General features: G+C 33.0%; 1 protein-coding gene across 1 annotated transcript; it reads left to right on the forward strand.

Moving 5' to 3' along the window:
* Positions 1-1602: 1602 nt before the first annotated feature.
* LOC149939175 (phospholipase A2 A2-actitoxin-Cgg2a-like) lies at positions 1603-9089 on the forward strand. Its single transcript, XM_090178081.1, has 4 exons — positions 1603-1896; positions 3455-3614; positions 8019-8143; positions 8793-9089. The coding sequence occupies exons 1-4, from the start codon at positions 1830-1832 to the stop codon at positions 9002-9004; spliced, it is 564 nt and encodes a 187-aa protein (XP_090034207.1). The 5' UTR covers positions 1603-1829; the 3' UTR covers positions 9005-9089.
* The last annotated feature ends 10573 nt before the right edge of the window (positions 9090-19662 follow it).

Below are 19662 nucleotides of genomic sequence, written 5' to 3' on the forward strand. Positions count from 1 at the left end.
AGGATGGATTGTCAAACGGTAATTGATAATATACAATGATAATGTTTTTCTATGTGTTTATACTTCTTATTCAGAAAAGTTGATGGGTAAAGTGACCTTACTCCCTCTTTGTCTTTAAAATTGGATTCCCGACAAACAAGCTCGCTTACGTGGGGAATTTATAATTTATATGTAATTAAATAATTGATAAATAAACGAAACTGAAACTGAAACTGAAATTAAAAGTCCCTGGTACGCGAGTATCTTTCTTTTATCTATCTTTTCAACTTTCAAATTTGTTTACTCATTTTAAAGTAACTTTTTTTAGTTCACGTTGAAGTCAAACTTATCAATAGCTGAATATTCACAAAAAGGAAAGTTAACTCAACGGCCTTGACACGTTCGCTTGTACAATAAGTACTTCTCCCCGATGAAACTGGTAATTTGAAACACCATTTTCAAGACAGAAACAAACAAAGATAAAATGGAAATTACTGTTTAAGAAATGTCGTAAGAATAGCTGATTAAGGCCCTTTTGGCACAAAAATGCCGCTACCTTAGTTCCAAATGCAGGTAACTCCACTTAAGCAAATTGGTTGAAGGGGCATTTCAATCTTCATTTATAGTGTAAATATTAAAAAAAAGCTATGAGGTATAAAATATTTTAAAGGACCAGCACCATGCTATTCCAAACATCACTTCGTTTGAGTTTTAAAAGACTATCAAGATTTTAATTATCATAGAGAACAGTTATAGCTGACTTATAAATTCGTGTCAACGTTCTAATAATTTACCGCCATTTTCCTTAAAAAAGTTTCGTCTATAACTAACCTGCTTGCAGAGCCACACAAACCAACTGTATTGACTAACTCTGAGGCTCGCGCGTCCGGCGCGTGCTTCAGGTCGGGTGCCATGGCGATTTAAAAGAATCAGATGACGCTTGCCGTCGTTTTGTTAAAATTTCAGAAGAGGGCGCAGCCATGGCTCGAGGCTCAATAAATCGACATTTCCAATTCTAATTTCCCAATAATCCGATATCCGGGAACATAATTAATGGTCCTTCAGCCTATCTCTATTTTTATTTTTATTATTATTTTTATTATTATTATTATTATTATTTTTATTAATTTTTATTATTATTATTATTGTTAAATAAAACATTAATGGGAGTATGAAATAATTTATTAACACAACTACGACCTGTATTTAACGTAACTAGCGCCAAATCATCCCTAGCTTCTTTGAAAAAAGGTGTGCACCTTTCACGCTAAGTTTCATTAATCGCTTCTTCTGGTGGAAATAATTTCCCTACGCCGTGAACTTCTGGCAACACTTTTTACTCCTAAATATCTGATACAATGGTCTGCTTATTCAGAATTTATCTGGTAAACTTGCAATAGGCAGCCATTTGCGGAAAACGTTTTTACCCTGACCACAGAATCGGAGTCAAATGACATCAAAGGGTTACCGAAATCCCTGAACAAGCGAACTTTATCCACCAAATTTTTTACTAAAATATAATTTTGTAGGGATACCTGAATTTTGAACTAAACAGGTGATTTCTTTCTTTAAAAGCATTGCGGTAAATAATTAAGGAAAAAGTGGTTCCTTGTATGAAAGCTGCGATAAAACCGTTTAAACACGCGAAGCAGGAATTGGCGCCCGGGGCCGTGTCTCTATTGCCGAGAATCAACCTGCAGTCTCATAAATGGAACAGCGTCGAAACAAATAATTTAATCAGAAAAGTAAACGTATTTTTCGAAAGTGAACGTTGAGAGTGGTTGGTCCGCTGGTCGGGAAACCTTTCGTTTCGTAATAATATTTTCCAGCTCATCGTTTTGCTAAATATTATGAAAAATATGAAGAACTGCTACTGCGTATTTCTTTGGAGTATATTTGCGTGGATCACGCTGTCGTGTAAGTAATTATAATTCTTATGATACTTTCGGGAAATGTTATTTTTTCGGAGATTTAATTTGGCCCGAAGAAATAGCGAGAGGCCCACTCCACAGTTTCACTTCCTGTTTAGTGACATTTCGCGGACGTGTTTTCATTCATTCCTCTGAAACGCTAGTTTTTTAAATTATATTTTTTTAAATTAAAATATATTAAATAGAGAAAGTTAACATATGTAAATCTCACTCAATTTTAATTTTACCTGAATTTTAATTATATTTAAATTTTGTCCACTGCAGTATTTAATTTGAATAATGTGTTCGAATATTTTTTGAATAAGAACGATAACGCCTTATTAATTAAAAAATATATATACCAAAGAATAAGCTATATTAGTCAGTAGCTCGGTTAGTAGTCTTTTTGGACAAGGCTAAATTAAACTTGAACGAAAAAGAAAATGTTTTAGTGCAATATTTTTTAATCTCATAACAAATTAGGTGAGCGTTTTGATTTTTTTGGGTTAGTTAAAAATAAACAAATAATTTGAACTGAAATATTTTCACTGCTACAAAATATGTAATTATTCGTTTGGCCTTAAAGTCATTTTTGAGCTGGCCGCCTAACATTGGCATATCAAATTTTAAATAAACCGATTAAACCAAACTTCTCTAATAAACCGATTAAACCAAACTTCTCTAATAAACCGATTAAACCAAACTTCTCAAATAAACCGATTAAACCAAACTTCTCAAATAAACCGATTTAACCAAATTTCCAATAAACCAATTAAACCAAATTTCCAATATAGCAATTAAACCAAGTATAAAATGAAATTTTTTAAATTAGAATAAACGGGTATCTATAATTATATGGTGTGTTTAAAGTAGCTGACTTACGGAACCAATGGGATACAGGAGGAGTTAACTTTGTGGGGTGGCGGAGTGGTTAGCACTTTCGCGTCGCATCAAGAGCAACCGGGTTCGATCGCAGCTTGGGGCACTGGATGAAATCTCGAAATTACTCTTTCTGCGTTAAATTTTCAAGTTCTATCAATTTGGTTAAAGGCGTTTTCCACAGTTTTTCTGTTTCCTCTTCCATAAAAACGTATTGAGGTTTACAGAAATGTTTAGTTGAGGGAGCTGTTGACTCGCTGACACGCTGAGCTTTTAATTCCACAGCTCTCCTAAGCAGTGTAACCCGCCACCCGAATTAATGGAAGTAAAAGTCTCTAGATGACTATTATTTACTATTTATTTTCCAAAATGATTGTATTAGGGGCAAGGCTAAAACTCTATCTAACTTGGACATTTTCCCTGAGCTAAATATATTTTCTTGTTTAAACCAACGTTTGTCTAGATTGAAGAGCTTAATGTAGGTGACAATATTAGACGCTCATTTAGCGAACTTAAACAATACTGATTTTCCAAAGTTCTTAATTCGCTTCTGACGCCACGTAGCACATCCTTTGGGGCCTTTGAGGCTTCAGAAGAGCCGAGCTTATTTGCATAATTAATTATATATTCTCGTTTAAGCCTAGAAGATAATTATATCAATTTAATACTCTTGATATCGTTAACAGACACCTCGACTTTTGAAAGGCGAAGTTTACACAAACGGAGCGTAATTAGTCTGGGCCAAATGATAAGTAAAGTGACCGGCCGGAGTCCCGTCCAGTACATCAATTACGGCCAGTGGTGCGGACTGGGCGGCGAAGGAGATCCAGTTGATTCAATCGACGAGTAAGTTTGCAAAGTGAAACCAAAGTTAAGTCACATCCGAGTAATTAAGGGAAACTTGCAAGTGTTGTTAATGTTTTCACAATTTATTAACCCTCTACTCAATTTCAAGTTTTGCCATTTCTAACGATATATATTATGTTGCTCGAAAATCATTTCACCCTCGGCAATTCACTCCTCTCTGTGGCCGGCGACTGGCAAGGTACCCTTAAATGTACAGTTGCTCAGCAAATATCCCAGGGACTTTAAGGGTTAAGCTTGCCTGTTTCCTTTGAGAGGCATTGTGTTATACATTGAAAAAGGGAAAATTTCATAAAATTCGTTTTGGTTGGCAACATTGTCAAAGGCAGAGTGGCCCTTGGATATCAATTAAGGGGCTCCCAGGGTGTTGAGGGAGTGTATATTCAATGCATTTCGCTTTGTCTTGAAATTCTATTATAAGTCGCCCTCAATCTAGTGGGTCTCATGGTTGAATTTAAGAGTTTTTCAAAATAAATTAAATTGTAGTATTATATTAAAATTTAAAGTATTATTTTACAATCAGAAGAATATAAAATTAAAATATTGATTAAAAATGATATAAAAATAAAATATAGATTAAAAATGATATAAAAATAAAATATAGATAAAAAATGATATAAAATTAAAATGTAGATTAAAAATGATATAAAATTAAAATGTAGATTAAAAATGATATAAAATTAAAATGTAGATTAAAAATGATATAAAATTAAAATGTAGATTAAAAATGACATAAAATTAAAATGTAGATTAAAAATGATATAAAATTAAAATATAGATTTAAATGATATAAAATTAAAATATAGATTAAAAATGATATAATATTAAAATAGATTAAAATGATATAAAATTAAAATATAGATTAAAAATGATATAATATTAAAATAGATAAAAATGATATAAAATTAAAATATAGATTAAAATGATATAAAATTAAAATATAGATTAAAAATGATATAAAAATAAAAATTTATTAAAATTAAGAATTAAATAATATAAAAGTATTAAAATTAGGAATTGAAATAATATAAAATAAAAAGTTTATTAAAATTAAGGATTAAAATATAAAATTAAAAAATGTATTAAAATCAAGAATTAAAATAATATAAAAATTTATAAAAATCAAGAATTAAACTATAATAAAATGTATTAAAATTAAGAATTAAAATAATATTTAATTTTAAAATGTTTTAAAATTGAGAATTAAAATAATATTTAATTTTAAAATGTTTTAAAATTGAGAATTAAAATAATATTTAATTTTAAAATGTTTTAAAATTGAGAATTAAAGTAATATTTAATTTTAAAATGTTTTAAAATTGAGAATTAAAATAATTTTAAATTTTAAAATGTTTTAAAATTAAGAAATACAATTATGTAAAATTAAAAAATTACTTTTCCATGTAAATTTTGTTTTAAGTCTAGCGTTGTTCATTTACTTCTGGTTATAGCAGTGTTTTGAAAGTCATATCTCAAAATTGGGACTTTTTTATGTTCATTTCATAATCATTTGGCAGTCTTGTTTCCCATTTGCATTATGATTAATTTCTTGAAAGATGTACAAGATTGATTTTACTCAAATTTAAATAAATTTAAATAACTTAATTTAATGAATATAGTTACCTTTAAGGGTTCATAAGTATGCCATTCAGGGATTTTAAATAGTTATGCCCTAAAATCCTCATGTAGTGCCATCTCGAAGTTGCAAATATAGGACATTTTTTCAGTATCATTAATTTTAAAGTTATAACATTTACTATAAATTGTGTATAATTTAATTTCAAAACGAAAAGTATTAAAAAAAATTAATTTCTATAACTGAAAAAAATATTTTGTTTTTAAAAATGGGGTTTAACGCGTTCTTTAAATATTTCATATTTAGAAATGGAAACATCATCATTTAATATTCATTTGAAAAAAAACCTAGTTTTACAACTTAAGATGACATGCAGATTATTAGCATGTAGGAGCTAATAATACAATCCAGGTCCTTAGCGACCTATATATGTTCTTGATTACCATTCAAAGTGTATGAGTTTGAAAAACATAGTGCTTCTTGTTAATTACTTTCTATCCAAAGACTTAAATATAATGCTCAACTGGACAGGTACCTGCTATGGTAACCCACCGAGGGGCTATCCACTGTTGCAAATTTTGTACACCTGATTTCAGATTTCACGTAATCTCACGTTTGATTTAACTTTATGAAAGCTACTGATTTAACGTGATTTCCGTGATTTCACTGCTGATTTGTACACCTGATTTCAAAAGTGGTTAGCCCCTCGTAACCCACTTTAAGAGATTTTACAACTAAGGACTAATGATTGGACATAATCTATAAATTGTTTTTACGTTAGTTAGCATGTTTTCTGCGCGAGCTTGAGTGCAAAGTGAGTAAATTGTTAAATTTATTTATCTGTGGGTGCTCTTATTTTAATATTGCTCCTTTTAAATGTTAAATGCCGACCGCTTTCGTTGTCTCGGGTTACATTAATTTCGGGTACAGATTGAGCTGACTATGTTAGTTATCAACTTGGTTGAAACGCACCAACCACCAATGAGGCATATTTCAAAAAGTGAAATTCATTGCCTGATATGTTATATACTGTAATTGACAAATACTTTTATAAGCTTTTAATACTGTAATTTGGAAGAAGAATGTTTGTATGCAAACCGAAGCAAATGGTCCTGTTCCAACGGCGGTTTATTTAACACCCCGGCCCCTAGGTCTGATCTTTGTTAGGTCCCATCTGAAACATCCTTTGGCCCCTTCCCTTTCAGTGATGCCAGATCGTGGGATAAATCCCATATTGTGGGATTTTTAGGGTGTTATTTTTGGAAATGGGATAATGGGTTTTCTTAACCAAATCAAAGGTTTTGTGGGATTTTTCACTCTTTGGTAGATTTTCGATCGCCAGTTCAAAATACCCACGAAAATGTTTCTAAAGAAATATTGATACTGCCTTCCGAGGAAAAAGAAAGTACCCCCTTCCACCTGTTTGGCTCGATAACGGTCCTAAATTTTACTTTTAATTATCATAAGCCACTGTACCCAGACTTCCCACCCTTAGTCCCCCCTCCATAAAGAACGCAAGGCGTCGCGAGCCGCAACTTCCCCGCAAGGACGAACGGGGGGATCATGACGGGCACCAAGTTCCAAGAAAGTCGAAAGGTCGCTGCTGCAGTTGCAGCTGGCCTTCGCATTTCTTGGAATTCGTCCACAGTCTTATCTCCGAAACAACTTGGGAGTAGAGAAAAACGAAGCTGTCCATTGTCCAATTTGAAGAGGAGCAAGGGTCAAATGGGTGTGGGGGGAGCGCATTCAGAGGCTTAAGCTATCTTAACGTTACTGTGGAATGCATATTGCATTTTGAGATCTAGCTTTGCGACCAATAATATCAAGCCAGCACCCCGACATTTCGATATCCACAATTCAAAAATGTATAATGAATAAAATCATCAATATATCTTCATGATAAAATGGTAGAGTTGCTACCTATAGATAAGCAAGTAAACTTAGTTCTTTAAATATGACATTAATAATTTTTCCAAAAAATAAAAATAATTAAAATACAAAACAAAAAAACATAATTTAATTCGGTCCCAAAAAATTGTACCTGTTTTCCGAGGAGTTTTCGTGAATGTAACGGGGTTGTGGCTTTTGGGCGGTTTTTCACCGAAACTGTGGGATTTTTAACTTTCGAATATTGGCAACACTGTTCCCTTTTAGAAAATTCCGAGCTTGAGGCTACTCAGCGTATTCATCCTAATGTCTCGCTCTTCGAACTTCTCGGATAAGTCAATAAATTTTCGGCACTTGTTAATCCGTTTCCACTTAAATTTGGGAAAACACACTAGAATTTAAATCTACTGACACAGCAGATGAAAGAATGTAAATTCATTAAAACAATCTGACTATTCGTTGCTGAACAGACGACGGTATTAAGAATAGGCCTATGCTTGCTAAATTTGTTTTGTATGTAGCTCATTCGTCACGAAATACGTATAGTAGTTCAGTTCAGTTTATGCTTAAAAACAGTATGCCTCCTCAAATATATTCTTTATGACCAGGGCTTTTCATCAAACAAGAAGGCGAATGTTGCTTTATAGAAAGGTCTATTCGCCACGCTTTGCAAATTAATAGCTCGGCAATGAACCGAGTGATGGCGCTAGGTTTACGTTTGCGACGCGCTGGCCGCCTTGACAACCAGGGATTCACTTATTAAATTTATAAATATTCTTGGTCTCCCATTTTATAACAATTACGTGAAAAAAACGGTTTATAGGTTTCATACAAGTTATACGGCTTGAAAGAGTCTTAAAAAGTTTATCAGATATCGCTTTAGTTTTGTTGACTTGTTGAATGACTCTGTAAATGTTCCGCAGGTGTTGCTTCAAACATGATAAATGCTACGATGCCGCCTTGGAAGGGCCTTGCAAAGATTTGAAGGAGCATCCCGTCTTTCTACGATACACGTGGAACCATACTGCCGAAGATGGAGTTAACTGCGGTAAGTTGAAACATGTTATTTAATGCTCGGATTTATCAAGAAAGTATTTGTACTAAGAGATTGTCTATTTTGTGAAGATAAACACAATCCCGCACGTGGGGGGTTTCCTTCCCCCACTAGTAACGGTGGAAATTGGACCACAATAAATAAATATATTCTAAGTTATATCAAAGACCAGAATACAAAAACGGGCTGGTCTTAAGATTATAACTTTTCAATTTATTTAAGTATTATTATTCATTTTATTAATTTTAAATTTTTATTTATATTATAATTTTTTATTTATTTTTAATATTTCGTATTTTCTGCTTCATTCTATATTGGGGTTTTATTTTATTTTTGATTTTCTATTATTTTATTTTATTTTATTGTATATCTATTTTTAGTTAATTTTTTATATCTAATTCTATATTATTTTCTTTATTTTATCTTTATTTTATTTAGTTATTTATCAATTTTTATTTTATTTTTGTCTAATTCTATATTATTTTATTATATTTATTTGAACTTTAGATGAAATACAATATCTTTTTTTACCAATTACTAATTTTTGTATCTAATTTAATCGTATTATTTTTTATTTTGCCTTATTATATACTTTAAATGTAAAAATTTAACCTTTGAAATTTCTTATTTTCTATGTATTCAGATGAGTCTAATGAAGAATGTGGAAACATAGTATGTGGATGTGACGTCGATGTCACTTCGTGCTTCTTGAAAAACAACGAAACGTACAACGCGGTCAACCGAGGCAAGAAATTGATCCCTCGTTATCTTTCAAAGGCCACGGCGGAGCTCAAGCTCCTGAACAACAACCAAAAGAGGAAGGAAGAAGTCAAACTTAAATCTAGAGACGAATGAAACCTTATCAGTTCCTTAAAAGTTCAAATATTAGAAAGTTTTAAAATGTCAAATTGAAAATATAAAAAAATTTAAAGTTTGTTAATACTTTTCAGTCATTTATTTTGAAATAAAAATGGTTGTGGAGTTTAAAAATAAAAGTAAATCATTGGGGGTTATTGCTTGGAGGAGGGAAGCATTCTGGAGTGGAAAATCCCATAGCGGTAATATAAAGAACGTCCTTTCCCGCCTATTGCTGTTAGAATTACCCAGATTACCCCGGTTTTTGGTCGGACGTCAGCTTTATCTGCCATCATTCTGGCTTGATGACGTCCGACCAAAAAGAGCATGATGGGAATTTTACAAAGCCGCAGGTGGCGCCCGACTTTGCCACTCCAGAATACTTATCTTCTCCAAGGTTATAGACAAATTCATGGAAACTACCATACGAAAAGTGGATTGCAGAATTGATTGTGGAGTCAGCTTTAACCAACAAAATGTGAAACAGAAAACCCAATTAGAATTCTTCCAGAATGCAGTGGCGGCTTAAGATGGCTGGATCCCCGGAGCGGTAATGTTTCGTCGGCAAGGCGGCCTCCTCGCCCACCCCTGCCTAGCTATGGTCCGCCACCCTACCGAACTTTTTGACAGGCAAATGGCACCCCTATCTACCCTGGCACCCGGGGACGACCGCCCCCCTTACGCCGCCACTGCCAGAATGGAAAATACAGTGCTCTGGTAACTGAGGTTCATTTGCTTCTGATAGCATCATTCAATTTCATCTACATCCATTCATAAACATTAATACTTCAAAATGATTTAGCCTACATAATTTTGCCAAAAGTATATCATTAAGATTATTCAAAAATACCCGGAAACTGGAAGGGGAAACTGCCCCACGGAAATCTGTTTATCTTCACCTGCAAAATGTAAAAGATGTAACCCATAGTTAAATTACCTAAGGTTTGTGAAATATACCAATCATATAACTATGGTTCATATACTGCATGAACTTGTTCATGTTATTTTTGACGTGAAATAGATAAACATGTGCTCAGAAAAATTCTTGTGACGCCATCTAAGTCAGTTTCTCGAAAGCAGATGCTTTACTTTGAACAGATTCTGGGATGACAATATATTATGGCACTCTGATTTTGGGGTGACGATGAAAACTATTTTTTGTGCGTTACATGGATGATTTTTCTTTGAACTCTGATTGAATAAATATTTATGAACTAAAAATCCCTTTTGCATCAGGGAGTAACAATACCGCGTTAAGTTCCCGAGTTGTAAGTTAATAAATATGAAATATGTATTTATTCACATATATAATAACCAAAATACAAGAAATAAAACTATAAAAATTTAGAGCAACCAATCTCAATTTCAAATATTTTTTTTAATTTTGTTTTCTACTACATTTTTATCTTGTTTACAGAAAAATCCCTCAACCATATGTCGCGTTCGACGATATATCGTCCATACAAAAGTGGTGTTCGACGATATATCGTCCATACAAAAATACTGTTCGACGATATATTGTCCTTACAAAAACGGCGTTCGACCATGTATCGTCCATAGAAAAATACTGTTCGACGATATATCGTCCATACAAAAATACTGTTCGACGATGTATCGTCCATACAAAAATACTGTTCGACGATGTATCGTCCATACAAAAATACTGTTCGACGATGTATCGTCCATACAAAAATACTGTTCGCCGATATATCGTCCATACAAAAATACTGTTCGATGATGTATCGTCCATACCAAAATGGCGGTCGACGATGTATCGTCCATATTTAAAATACTGTTCGACGATATATCGTCCATTCAAAAATAGTGCTCGATGATATATCATCCATACCTTAAAAGGCGTTCGACGATATATCGGTCATACAAAAAAGGTGCTCCATTAACTATCGCAAAACTATACTTAAAATCAATATACATATAAAGAAAAAAATTATTTTTGATACTATCGCCTTTTGTTAGTTGATTAACAATTATTCAATTTGGCATTTTACCTATATATGTTAGGAATTCATTTTTTCCATTGGTGGAACAACTGATTGAAGGACTATGTGATGAAGTAATGGAATATAGAATTAGATCCAATTTATTTTATTTCTGAAAACGAAAAAGACGTACCTGCCTGGACTAGTCACTAGTCTGGTAGAAAGAGAATGCACGTTTGTCCTCACCCAAGTCCTCCAGTTGGGGTGGCCGTTACACATATCTCGCCCCTGCTTACTCGCAACGGGTCCATGGAGGAAACCATAATATAGCTGTATAACACTTAAAAAAAAAACTACAATAGGGCTAGAAAGTCTTCCATAACAGCGTTTTGTTTTTAATCTACTTTTTTTGGGAAATCCAAATTTTTTTCAGCTCTCAATTTTTAAATTTAGATTTTTTAATCGTTAACGACCCTCATGTTTTAAAGATTATTGAGAAAATCAATTGCTCTTTCTAGTGGATCATATTTCACTCTTTCTTCTAATATTTTGAGAGAGTTATATTTCGGTGGGGTGTGAAGGAATTTACAAGAACAGTTACCGTATTTTAAATCAATAATCTGTAATTTATACTCTCTATAATATATAATGTATTATTGTTCAATTTATAAAATATACTGTTTAGTTTATAAAATATACTGTTTAGTTTATAAAATATATTGATCAATTTATAAAATATAACGTTTAATTTATAAAATATATTGATCAATTTATAAAATATTACGTTTAATTTATAAAATATATTGTTTAATATATAAAATATAACGTTTAATTTATAAAATATAATAAATAATGAATGCTAGAATGAATGAATACATGAAAGGTTTATTGTACGGCAAAACAATACAAAATTATTAGCCAGTTGACGCAGACAGAACAGTCAAATACTAAAGCACCTTATATCGTTTCAGATAGCAAAGTGTACAGTTTAATAAATCAATGGCCTTTTTATATTTGTTGGCCGTTTTTTGCATTCGGTTTACAGGATTGATAGTAGAGTTTCCAACTTGATTCAAAGCAGTAATTCTAGTCAAATAATGGGGTACATATATATTTACCTCAAATGTCAGTTTTGAAGAGGGAATTACATTATTGATAAGTTTGTACAAAAATACTATTTCATTTTTATCTCTAGAGACAGATAGATACTCAATTTTGAGATCGCCTAGTATATTTATATAATATATAATATATAATACATAATTTATAATATATAATTTCTAATATATAATATATAATACATAATTTATAATATATAATAAATAATATAAATATATATAATGTATAAATTAAAATATAAAATATAATATATAATATATATAATGTATAATTTATAATATATTGTATTTATATATAATATAATATATAATATATAATATATAATATATAATATAATATAATATATAATATATAATATATAATATAATATAATATATAATATTATAAATATAATGTATAATTTATAAAATATTATTTAGAATATTTAAAACAGAATATAGTATAGTATATAAGATATAATATTAACACCAATAAAAATGTTCTGAAATTTTTGTTTATTTATAATTTAATTATTATCTTTTAAATAGATAATGGTAAATAATTCGTTTCCTTCCTGTTAAATGAATAGCTCTTCTCAACACAGTGCTCCAGAGCCTAAAGCTCTTTTCCGCACCCTTTACGACGGAAACCAGGAAAAGCCACAAATAAATTTCACTCTCCAAAGAATCGGATGAGATCGTTCACCTTTTATGACATTCCAAGACATTCACTCAGCTATATCATAAGTAACATAAAAGATTAAGTATAAAACGTGTTTTTTCAAGCTAAATTATTTTAAAGTCGAAAAGTAGCTCGAAGTCGATATTAACCTTTTATTTGACATTCCAAGATATTAATTCAGCTATATCGTAAGTAAGCTAAATGAATTAAATACAAAAAGTATTTTTTTCAAATGTAATTTATTTTGATGTGAGTAGTGGTACATTGAGAGTCCTGGAACACGGGGTGGGAAATAGTGGGGTGGAGATCTAGTGTGGTGGAGTGAGGTGGAATTGAGGTGCGATTGGGGTGTATGTTAAAACCCGTAGAAAAGCAACATATGTTATTTTGCCGTAGTTTTTTCGATAGATAAGATAAGATATTTATAAGGTTCGGCTTGTTTCTCTTTATCTCGCGAGTGGGCGTTAAATTTCCATAGAGCTGGGTGATAGTTCGAGACCAGAGATATAAGTTTATAAGATAAGAACTTGATATCGCGGGTGTATATTTACTACGAGATAATTCTTATATATAAGTCGCGAGCGCGTCGGGACAATCATCTGTCAATTTGTTGATATTTGACGCGACCGATTCCCTAAAACAATATGTTAGGTGTTTTCTCCCATGGTGGAGGTGGAATTGATGTGGAATTGAGAAGTTTTTTAAGACCAATTTTAATCAATAAGATAGAATCCTTAAGTACTTTGCAGGGATAAAAAGAGGGGGCTTGTTCAATGTTTAAACCACATTTGAAGAGTTTTTCACTGAAATAGAAGCAATCCCTAGAAAACCTTAAAAAATGTAAGTATAAAATCTGTTCATAATAAAATGATTTGTCTCTTAACATATGTGTATATTTATTTTGATTTTAACTGTAAACCTGTTACATTATTTAGGAATGGACTGAAAGTGTTTCCCATATCCCAAGTTAAAGGTAACACTGTTACACCGGATTGGGAAAAAGGGGATTAAGCTAACGGAAGAAGAATTACATCAATTATGGATGAAACGGGAAGAAATTTCGTAGTTCTTTCAGGCCGAGTCCTCCCAATGCTTTACATCGTTTTTCGAGGGATCAACGACCAGACAAATAGATCTGTGTATTTTTCAAAACGTGAAAATTCTCAACACACGAAAAATGTGTCACGGGACTGAAACGCTATTCCCCACCAGAGAGGGCTTTGCGATCACTTATTTGTCGTGGAAGAAATTTACCGAACTTTATGATGAACTTTTAGTATATTTTAATGAGGTTAAACGAGTTCACAATCTTATTAGTTATAATATTGAAAATCAACTACGTAAATTCATTCGAAACAAGTGTTACGGGTGTGAAATATCGCACGAGTCCCAATTACAACATGACTGTTTAATGATGGAGTGGTATCAAAGAGTCGATTTGCACTTTTTAGATGCTGTTAGTAACTTAAATTATTCAGAAATCAATATGATGTATTCTGGTAAAACGTTTCTGGAAAATAATTTCTGCGAACTTATTGTAAGTAAAATTGTTTGTAAGACGAAGCAAATGTTAGAAATAGTTGAATATTATCTAACGACATTTACGATTTTAAATGTAATTTATGAACACTAAATAGTTGATTCCTGGGTGGGAGGTAGTGTGTGCGCGATGAAAGTAGATATTAATTTTCAAAATTAGTTAATATATTTTAATTCATAAAGTGTGGTGAATGTTTGATGGAGAGCTGGAACACGGGGTGGGGGTGGAGTGAGGTGGGATTGAGGTGTATGTTAAAACCCATAGAAAATCAACATATGTTATTTCGTGATAGTTTTTTGAAAGATATTGATAACATACACATTTAAGAGATCAATTGAAAATTGTTATCATGTTTGCATATTTACTGATGCACGCGGCGGTATATAAAGCTAGCGTACTTCTTTGTTAGGGACAATACCCAAAAAATCACAGAAATCTGAACAATGTAAGTAAAAACGATGCTCTATAGTTCATAATAGTATTGATTTTTATGCCTGGAAATCCTTCCTTTTAGGAACGGTCTCAAGGTATTTCCGATATCCCGAGTTAAATGTGTTACCATCACACCGGAGTGTGAAGTACGCCTTGGAGTGATAGATGGTAGAAGTGGGATAACCCTAACTGGGAGCGAATTTCACCAATTGTGGATGAAGCGGGGAGACATCACATCATTCTTCAACACAGAATCTGCTAATGGAGCTACATGGTTCTTCGAAGGATCGACGACTAGACGAATCGAACTGGGTAATTACCGAGGCCAGAAAATGCTCAACATCCGAGAAATGTACCACGGAACTGGTCCGGTATACGGGTTGCTATTCCCCAGTAAAGAAGGCTTAACTATTGCCAAATCTTCATGGAATAAACTAGTTGCAGTGTACGATGAACTTTCCATCTATCTCAATGAAGTTAAACGTGTTTATAATCTTATAAGCGAAAATGTGGAAAATCAAATTCATGATTATATAAAGAAAAAATGTTACGGTTGTGAAATAGAGCACCCTTCCCAAATACAGCATGATTGTTTAATGATGGAGTGGGATCTGAGGGTGGAATTACACCTCTCAGAAACTATAAATAATTTAAACTATTCTGTAATTAATTCCCTATATTCAGGTGAACCATTTCTTGAGAAAAGGTTTTGTGAAATCGTTATTAGTAAAATTGTTTGTACTCTGAACAAAAAACTTTTATTAGAAAAATAGAACGAAACTTCTTAATACAAAGATTTAGTAAAAATAAAAATACAAACGATTGTATGATATCTGAATTTATGTACAAGAAGTACTCAATAAATTTATTGAAATAACAAATATTGATTAAAAAAACTAAATATTTTACAAAAATGTTTGTCCATAATACTTTATTCACCATATCTTTCTCCAATAGCATCTATCTGACAATGTCCGTATGACAACATACTAATACCATCACTCAAAATATATCTCTTACTATTGCACGGGTTGAGAGAAACCTTGTTTTGGGATATTGTAAAAAGTAGATGATGCGTTTCATTGAATTTATAGAAATTGTTTTGTTAAACAAACAAGCGCGATAGTCAGAGTGACTAATATATTTCTTGACAACATGTTTTGAAACCCCCTTCAAAGTCCCCCCCCCTCTTTTTAGAAAGTATACTATACACTTTTGAGCGCAAACCAACAAATTCCTCTATCGGGGTTCCATCTAATTTATCTTTCATTTTACCCAACACCTTTTTGTTCTTATCACTATAAAGAAAATGATTTGTTGGGTAGTTTGAAAAATCAAACCGCTCCGACTCTTTTTCAAAGTCCTTGTAAATATTTTGCGTTTGAAAGTCATATGTGAGAGAATCTGTGTCTGTGAATAGAAGACCTACACACCCCCTGTATTTGCTCATTATGTAATTATAATGGAAATCGTACATAATCAATTTAGAAAGCTCCAGAATAGTAAAACCTGTATATATAGGTCTATTAAGCAGAAGCGATTTTTTAACCTGTTCTATCCCAACCAGTTCATAATGGAATATAGTGAACTTTTTAAACGCGGGGGACGATGCTTTCTTAACAGCCATTTCCGGGGTGTTTACCAAATAAAAATTAATCTGCTTACGCAGATTCTCCATAGTTTTTCCGAAAACGCTGTTATTTAAAAGTTTATATAAGTTCTTTGAAAATTCGTCGGTAGCGGCTTTACGTTTTTCAGTATTAAAGTCGATATACGACTTGAGCCAGGCTTTTTGTTTGAACATTAATACACGATTGACCGATACGAGTTTCATTCCTTTTGAAATATTAAATTTCAAATTTCGGAAATGAACTACGTAATTACTCTATCATATAAATTAGGGGTCAGTTTTGGGAGAGTATCCTTAATTGGGATACCTAATTCTTCCATCATTTGAATTTGGTACTCTGAAAACATATCCTCACTAATTTTAATAGATTCTGGAGCTAAGGGTAATCGTTATGTAATTCGTGAAGCTCATTCGGATATTTTAAATTAACCTCTAAATTAAAACCATCTAGGGAATCATCGGGGCAGTTTTAAATATACTGGGTGGTGTACGCTAAGAGGTTTGGGTGTGAAACCTACCTGAAGTTGGAAATCGGTAAAGGGAATGACATCGCTAAACCGTAAAGATTAGTCACATCTAAGTACATTATATAATTATTAGGTTTTGTTTCGTCGTACGTTTCCGGAATATAGGGGTTATTCGCGTGAGCAAATCGATGACTTATCATACTTACACCACCCCTTATCGCCTTTTCAATAAAAAGGTGCATATCAGGGTCTAAAAATAATTTGTTTTACATTTTGATTATGAACTTATTACCTGGACAGGTTGTGCATTACCACAGGAATAAATTTCACAACTTTGATTATGCATTGTGAGCCATGCCACGGAATCGTCCTATATTTAGGTTAAAAAAATTTCATAACTTTGTTTCAATCTTAAAATAGTTGATTACATACCAGAATAATGGCAGTGATCTCGTACAGGTACATCCTCATCCGAAAAATCCCTGTTGCAAATGTAACATTAAGTACAACCCTGAGTTTCTTCGATCTCCTTAGGTGAAAGATTCATGGAGGTGTTACTCTTCAACTCGACTTTAATATACTCCTCTTCCAGTTTCAAACTTTCGAGGAAAACGGCTATAGCGTCGGTACCTCGATAACTAACGGGAAGATTTGGTTCTGTTTAAAGATAAAAAATAAGTAAAAATATAAAAATTAAATGAAACTTTTCTTACCTCCGGGTCCAACCACCACATAACTAAAACCGCATGCAACGTGTTCCTGTAGTTTAGTTGTTGAAGATAATTTCGAATTGGGTAAACAGGTATTTATCCTGTTGAGAATGGATTCGAAATCAGCATAGATAACGAATGGAACCCTCTGTTTCCATTCATATTTCTTAATCCGTAATACAGGTTCTCTAAAGGGTAATTTGATCCGTTGTTGATCATACACGCTACACTCTGATTCGTGTCTTTTATGGTTCAACTCGGCATTAACACCTGTAAATCGATGTAAACAAAATGGCAGTAAAACGATTGACCATTGTGATTTGTGAATTTTGATAAAAGTTTGCTTAAACTTTTATTCAAACAAAAATGATGAATCCCTCCGTTCACTATGAATAAGAGGTTTATCTGACGTTCTTTGACCGTTTTAAAGTTGCTGATATGACGTGGGAAAACACCGTCGTCGTACGCGAATATATTCACGGATAAATTTATCTTTTTTTCAAATGTTTCTAATTTCAATGAATTCAAAACAAATGGAAACTCAATATCTGAACAGTCTATCACATTTTCGTATTGTTTGTAATTAGTTACACGGTGAGGATTTTCTTTAGCGGGATTCAGATGTGCTAAAACACTCCATAGGAAACACTTCCCGTCCGTAGATTTGACATTAAGCACTCATTTTCCGTTCTGAATTTCAGTTGGAAGTTCAATATAGGTTCCGGCTACTAATGGTAGATATTTAATAATATCTACTTGAAAAAACTCAATATTTTGAATTTTAAATCCGGAACCCATATCCTCGAACTCCTCCATCGCTTTGATGATCTGCTTCTCACCCACATTAACATGGTCAGGTAACTCATCAGGTGTCAATGCTGTAAAAGTTTGACTTCGGAAATACGGGTGTATACCTCCACGTTCTGACCGTCTGCTACGTCACGTGTGAAACACGCTCGGATAACAATGTACCACTTGATACCATTCCTACGTAAACGGTGTTTCAAATAGTCGATGAGACAGGTCCCGATTTCTTGGATGAGGTTGTGCGGGTCTATCACATTTGCAGATGGGGTATAGCGGGAACAGGTCACTGCACCATTCAAAGCTTCCACCACTTCAGCATCCAAAGAAATCTCATCATTTTCATCCTGGAAATCCAGGTCATCAAAATTGATAAAATCGTCACCCTGGTTAGTGGGAAGGGTGGTTGAGGTAGGAAGGATGGATGGAATAGATGGGGTGGGTGAGGTAAGAGGTTGGGTAGGTGGGGTGGTTGAGGTAGGAAGGATGGACGGGGTATATTGCGTGGGTGAGGTAGCAGGTTGAGTAGGTGGGGTGGTTGTGGCGAGAGACGAGGAAGAAGGGTGACGGATACCGTCCGATGTTGATAGCGTGTTTAGATCCTCAGCTGTTGATGCGTTGGTCTGTACCTCCTCTCCGTTATCCCTCCGATGAATCAACGAATGACGTTTCAGATTTTCCTTCCGCGTGAAAGACTTTCCGCAAATTCCACAATTAAATGTGACTTTCCCGTGTTGTTCATTAACATGACATTTTAACGCGTCTTTCCGACAAAACTCTTTAGCGCATAACACGCAAGAAAACATCGTGAGAACTTAACCAATGTGTTTGAATCTGTTCAAAATAGCGACTACAGATCGGAAAAAATTGTGCAGACCTTATATACGGGAATTGATTTGAGTACATTGATAAAGTCTATCTTTTTGGAGAGGTTCAATTAAAAAACCAAACGTATTACAATCTTAAATAGAAAAATACTTAAAAATTATCGCTTTGAGTATGTGTAATTAAAATCAACATATTGCAATCCAAATAAGAAATTTTTATTATTTTATTTACATTTGGTTTTCATTAACTCTATTTTGGAGTTCGTTATTCTCAATATATTTTTCTTATTTTTTTAATGCTTTTTCTTTGACGTCACCTGGTCGTTTCAGGACCTCTGTTGATGAAGATGGGGCGTTTAACGCTTCGATGGCCAACATCAGAGCGTCCGGCACGGTTTTGGTACCAGGTGTAGGGTTGATCGGTATGATCGAAAAAGAGCCTCTACCTCCTCCTCCTCTTCTTCGGTTACGTCGACTGTACGTTCCTCGATCTAAAAATAGAATAAAAAAAAATTAATTATTGGAACAC

The sequence above is a fragment of the Leiobunum rupestre genome, chromosome 6 (genome assembly GCF_980474605.1).
Source record: "Leiobunum rupestre chromosome 6, qqLeiRupe1.1.hap1, whole genome shotgun sequence".
Lineage (NCBI taxonomy): Eukaryota > Metazoa > Arthropoda > Arachnida > Opiliones > Sclerosomatidae > Leiobunum > Leiobunum rupestre.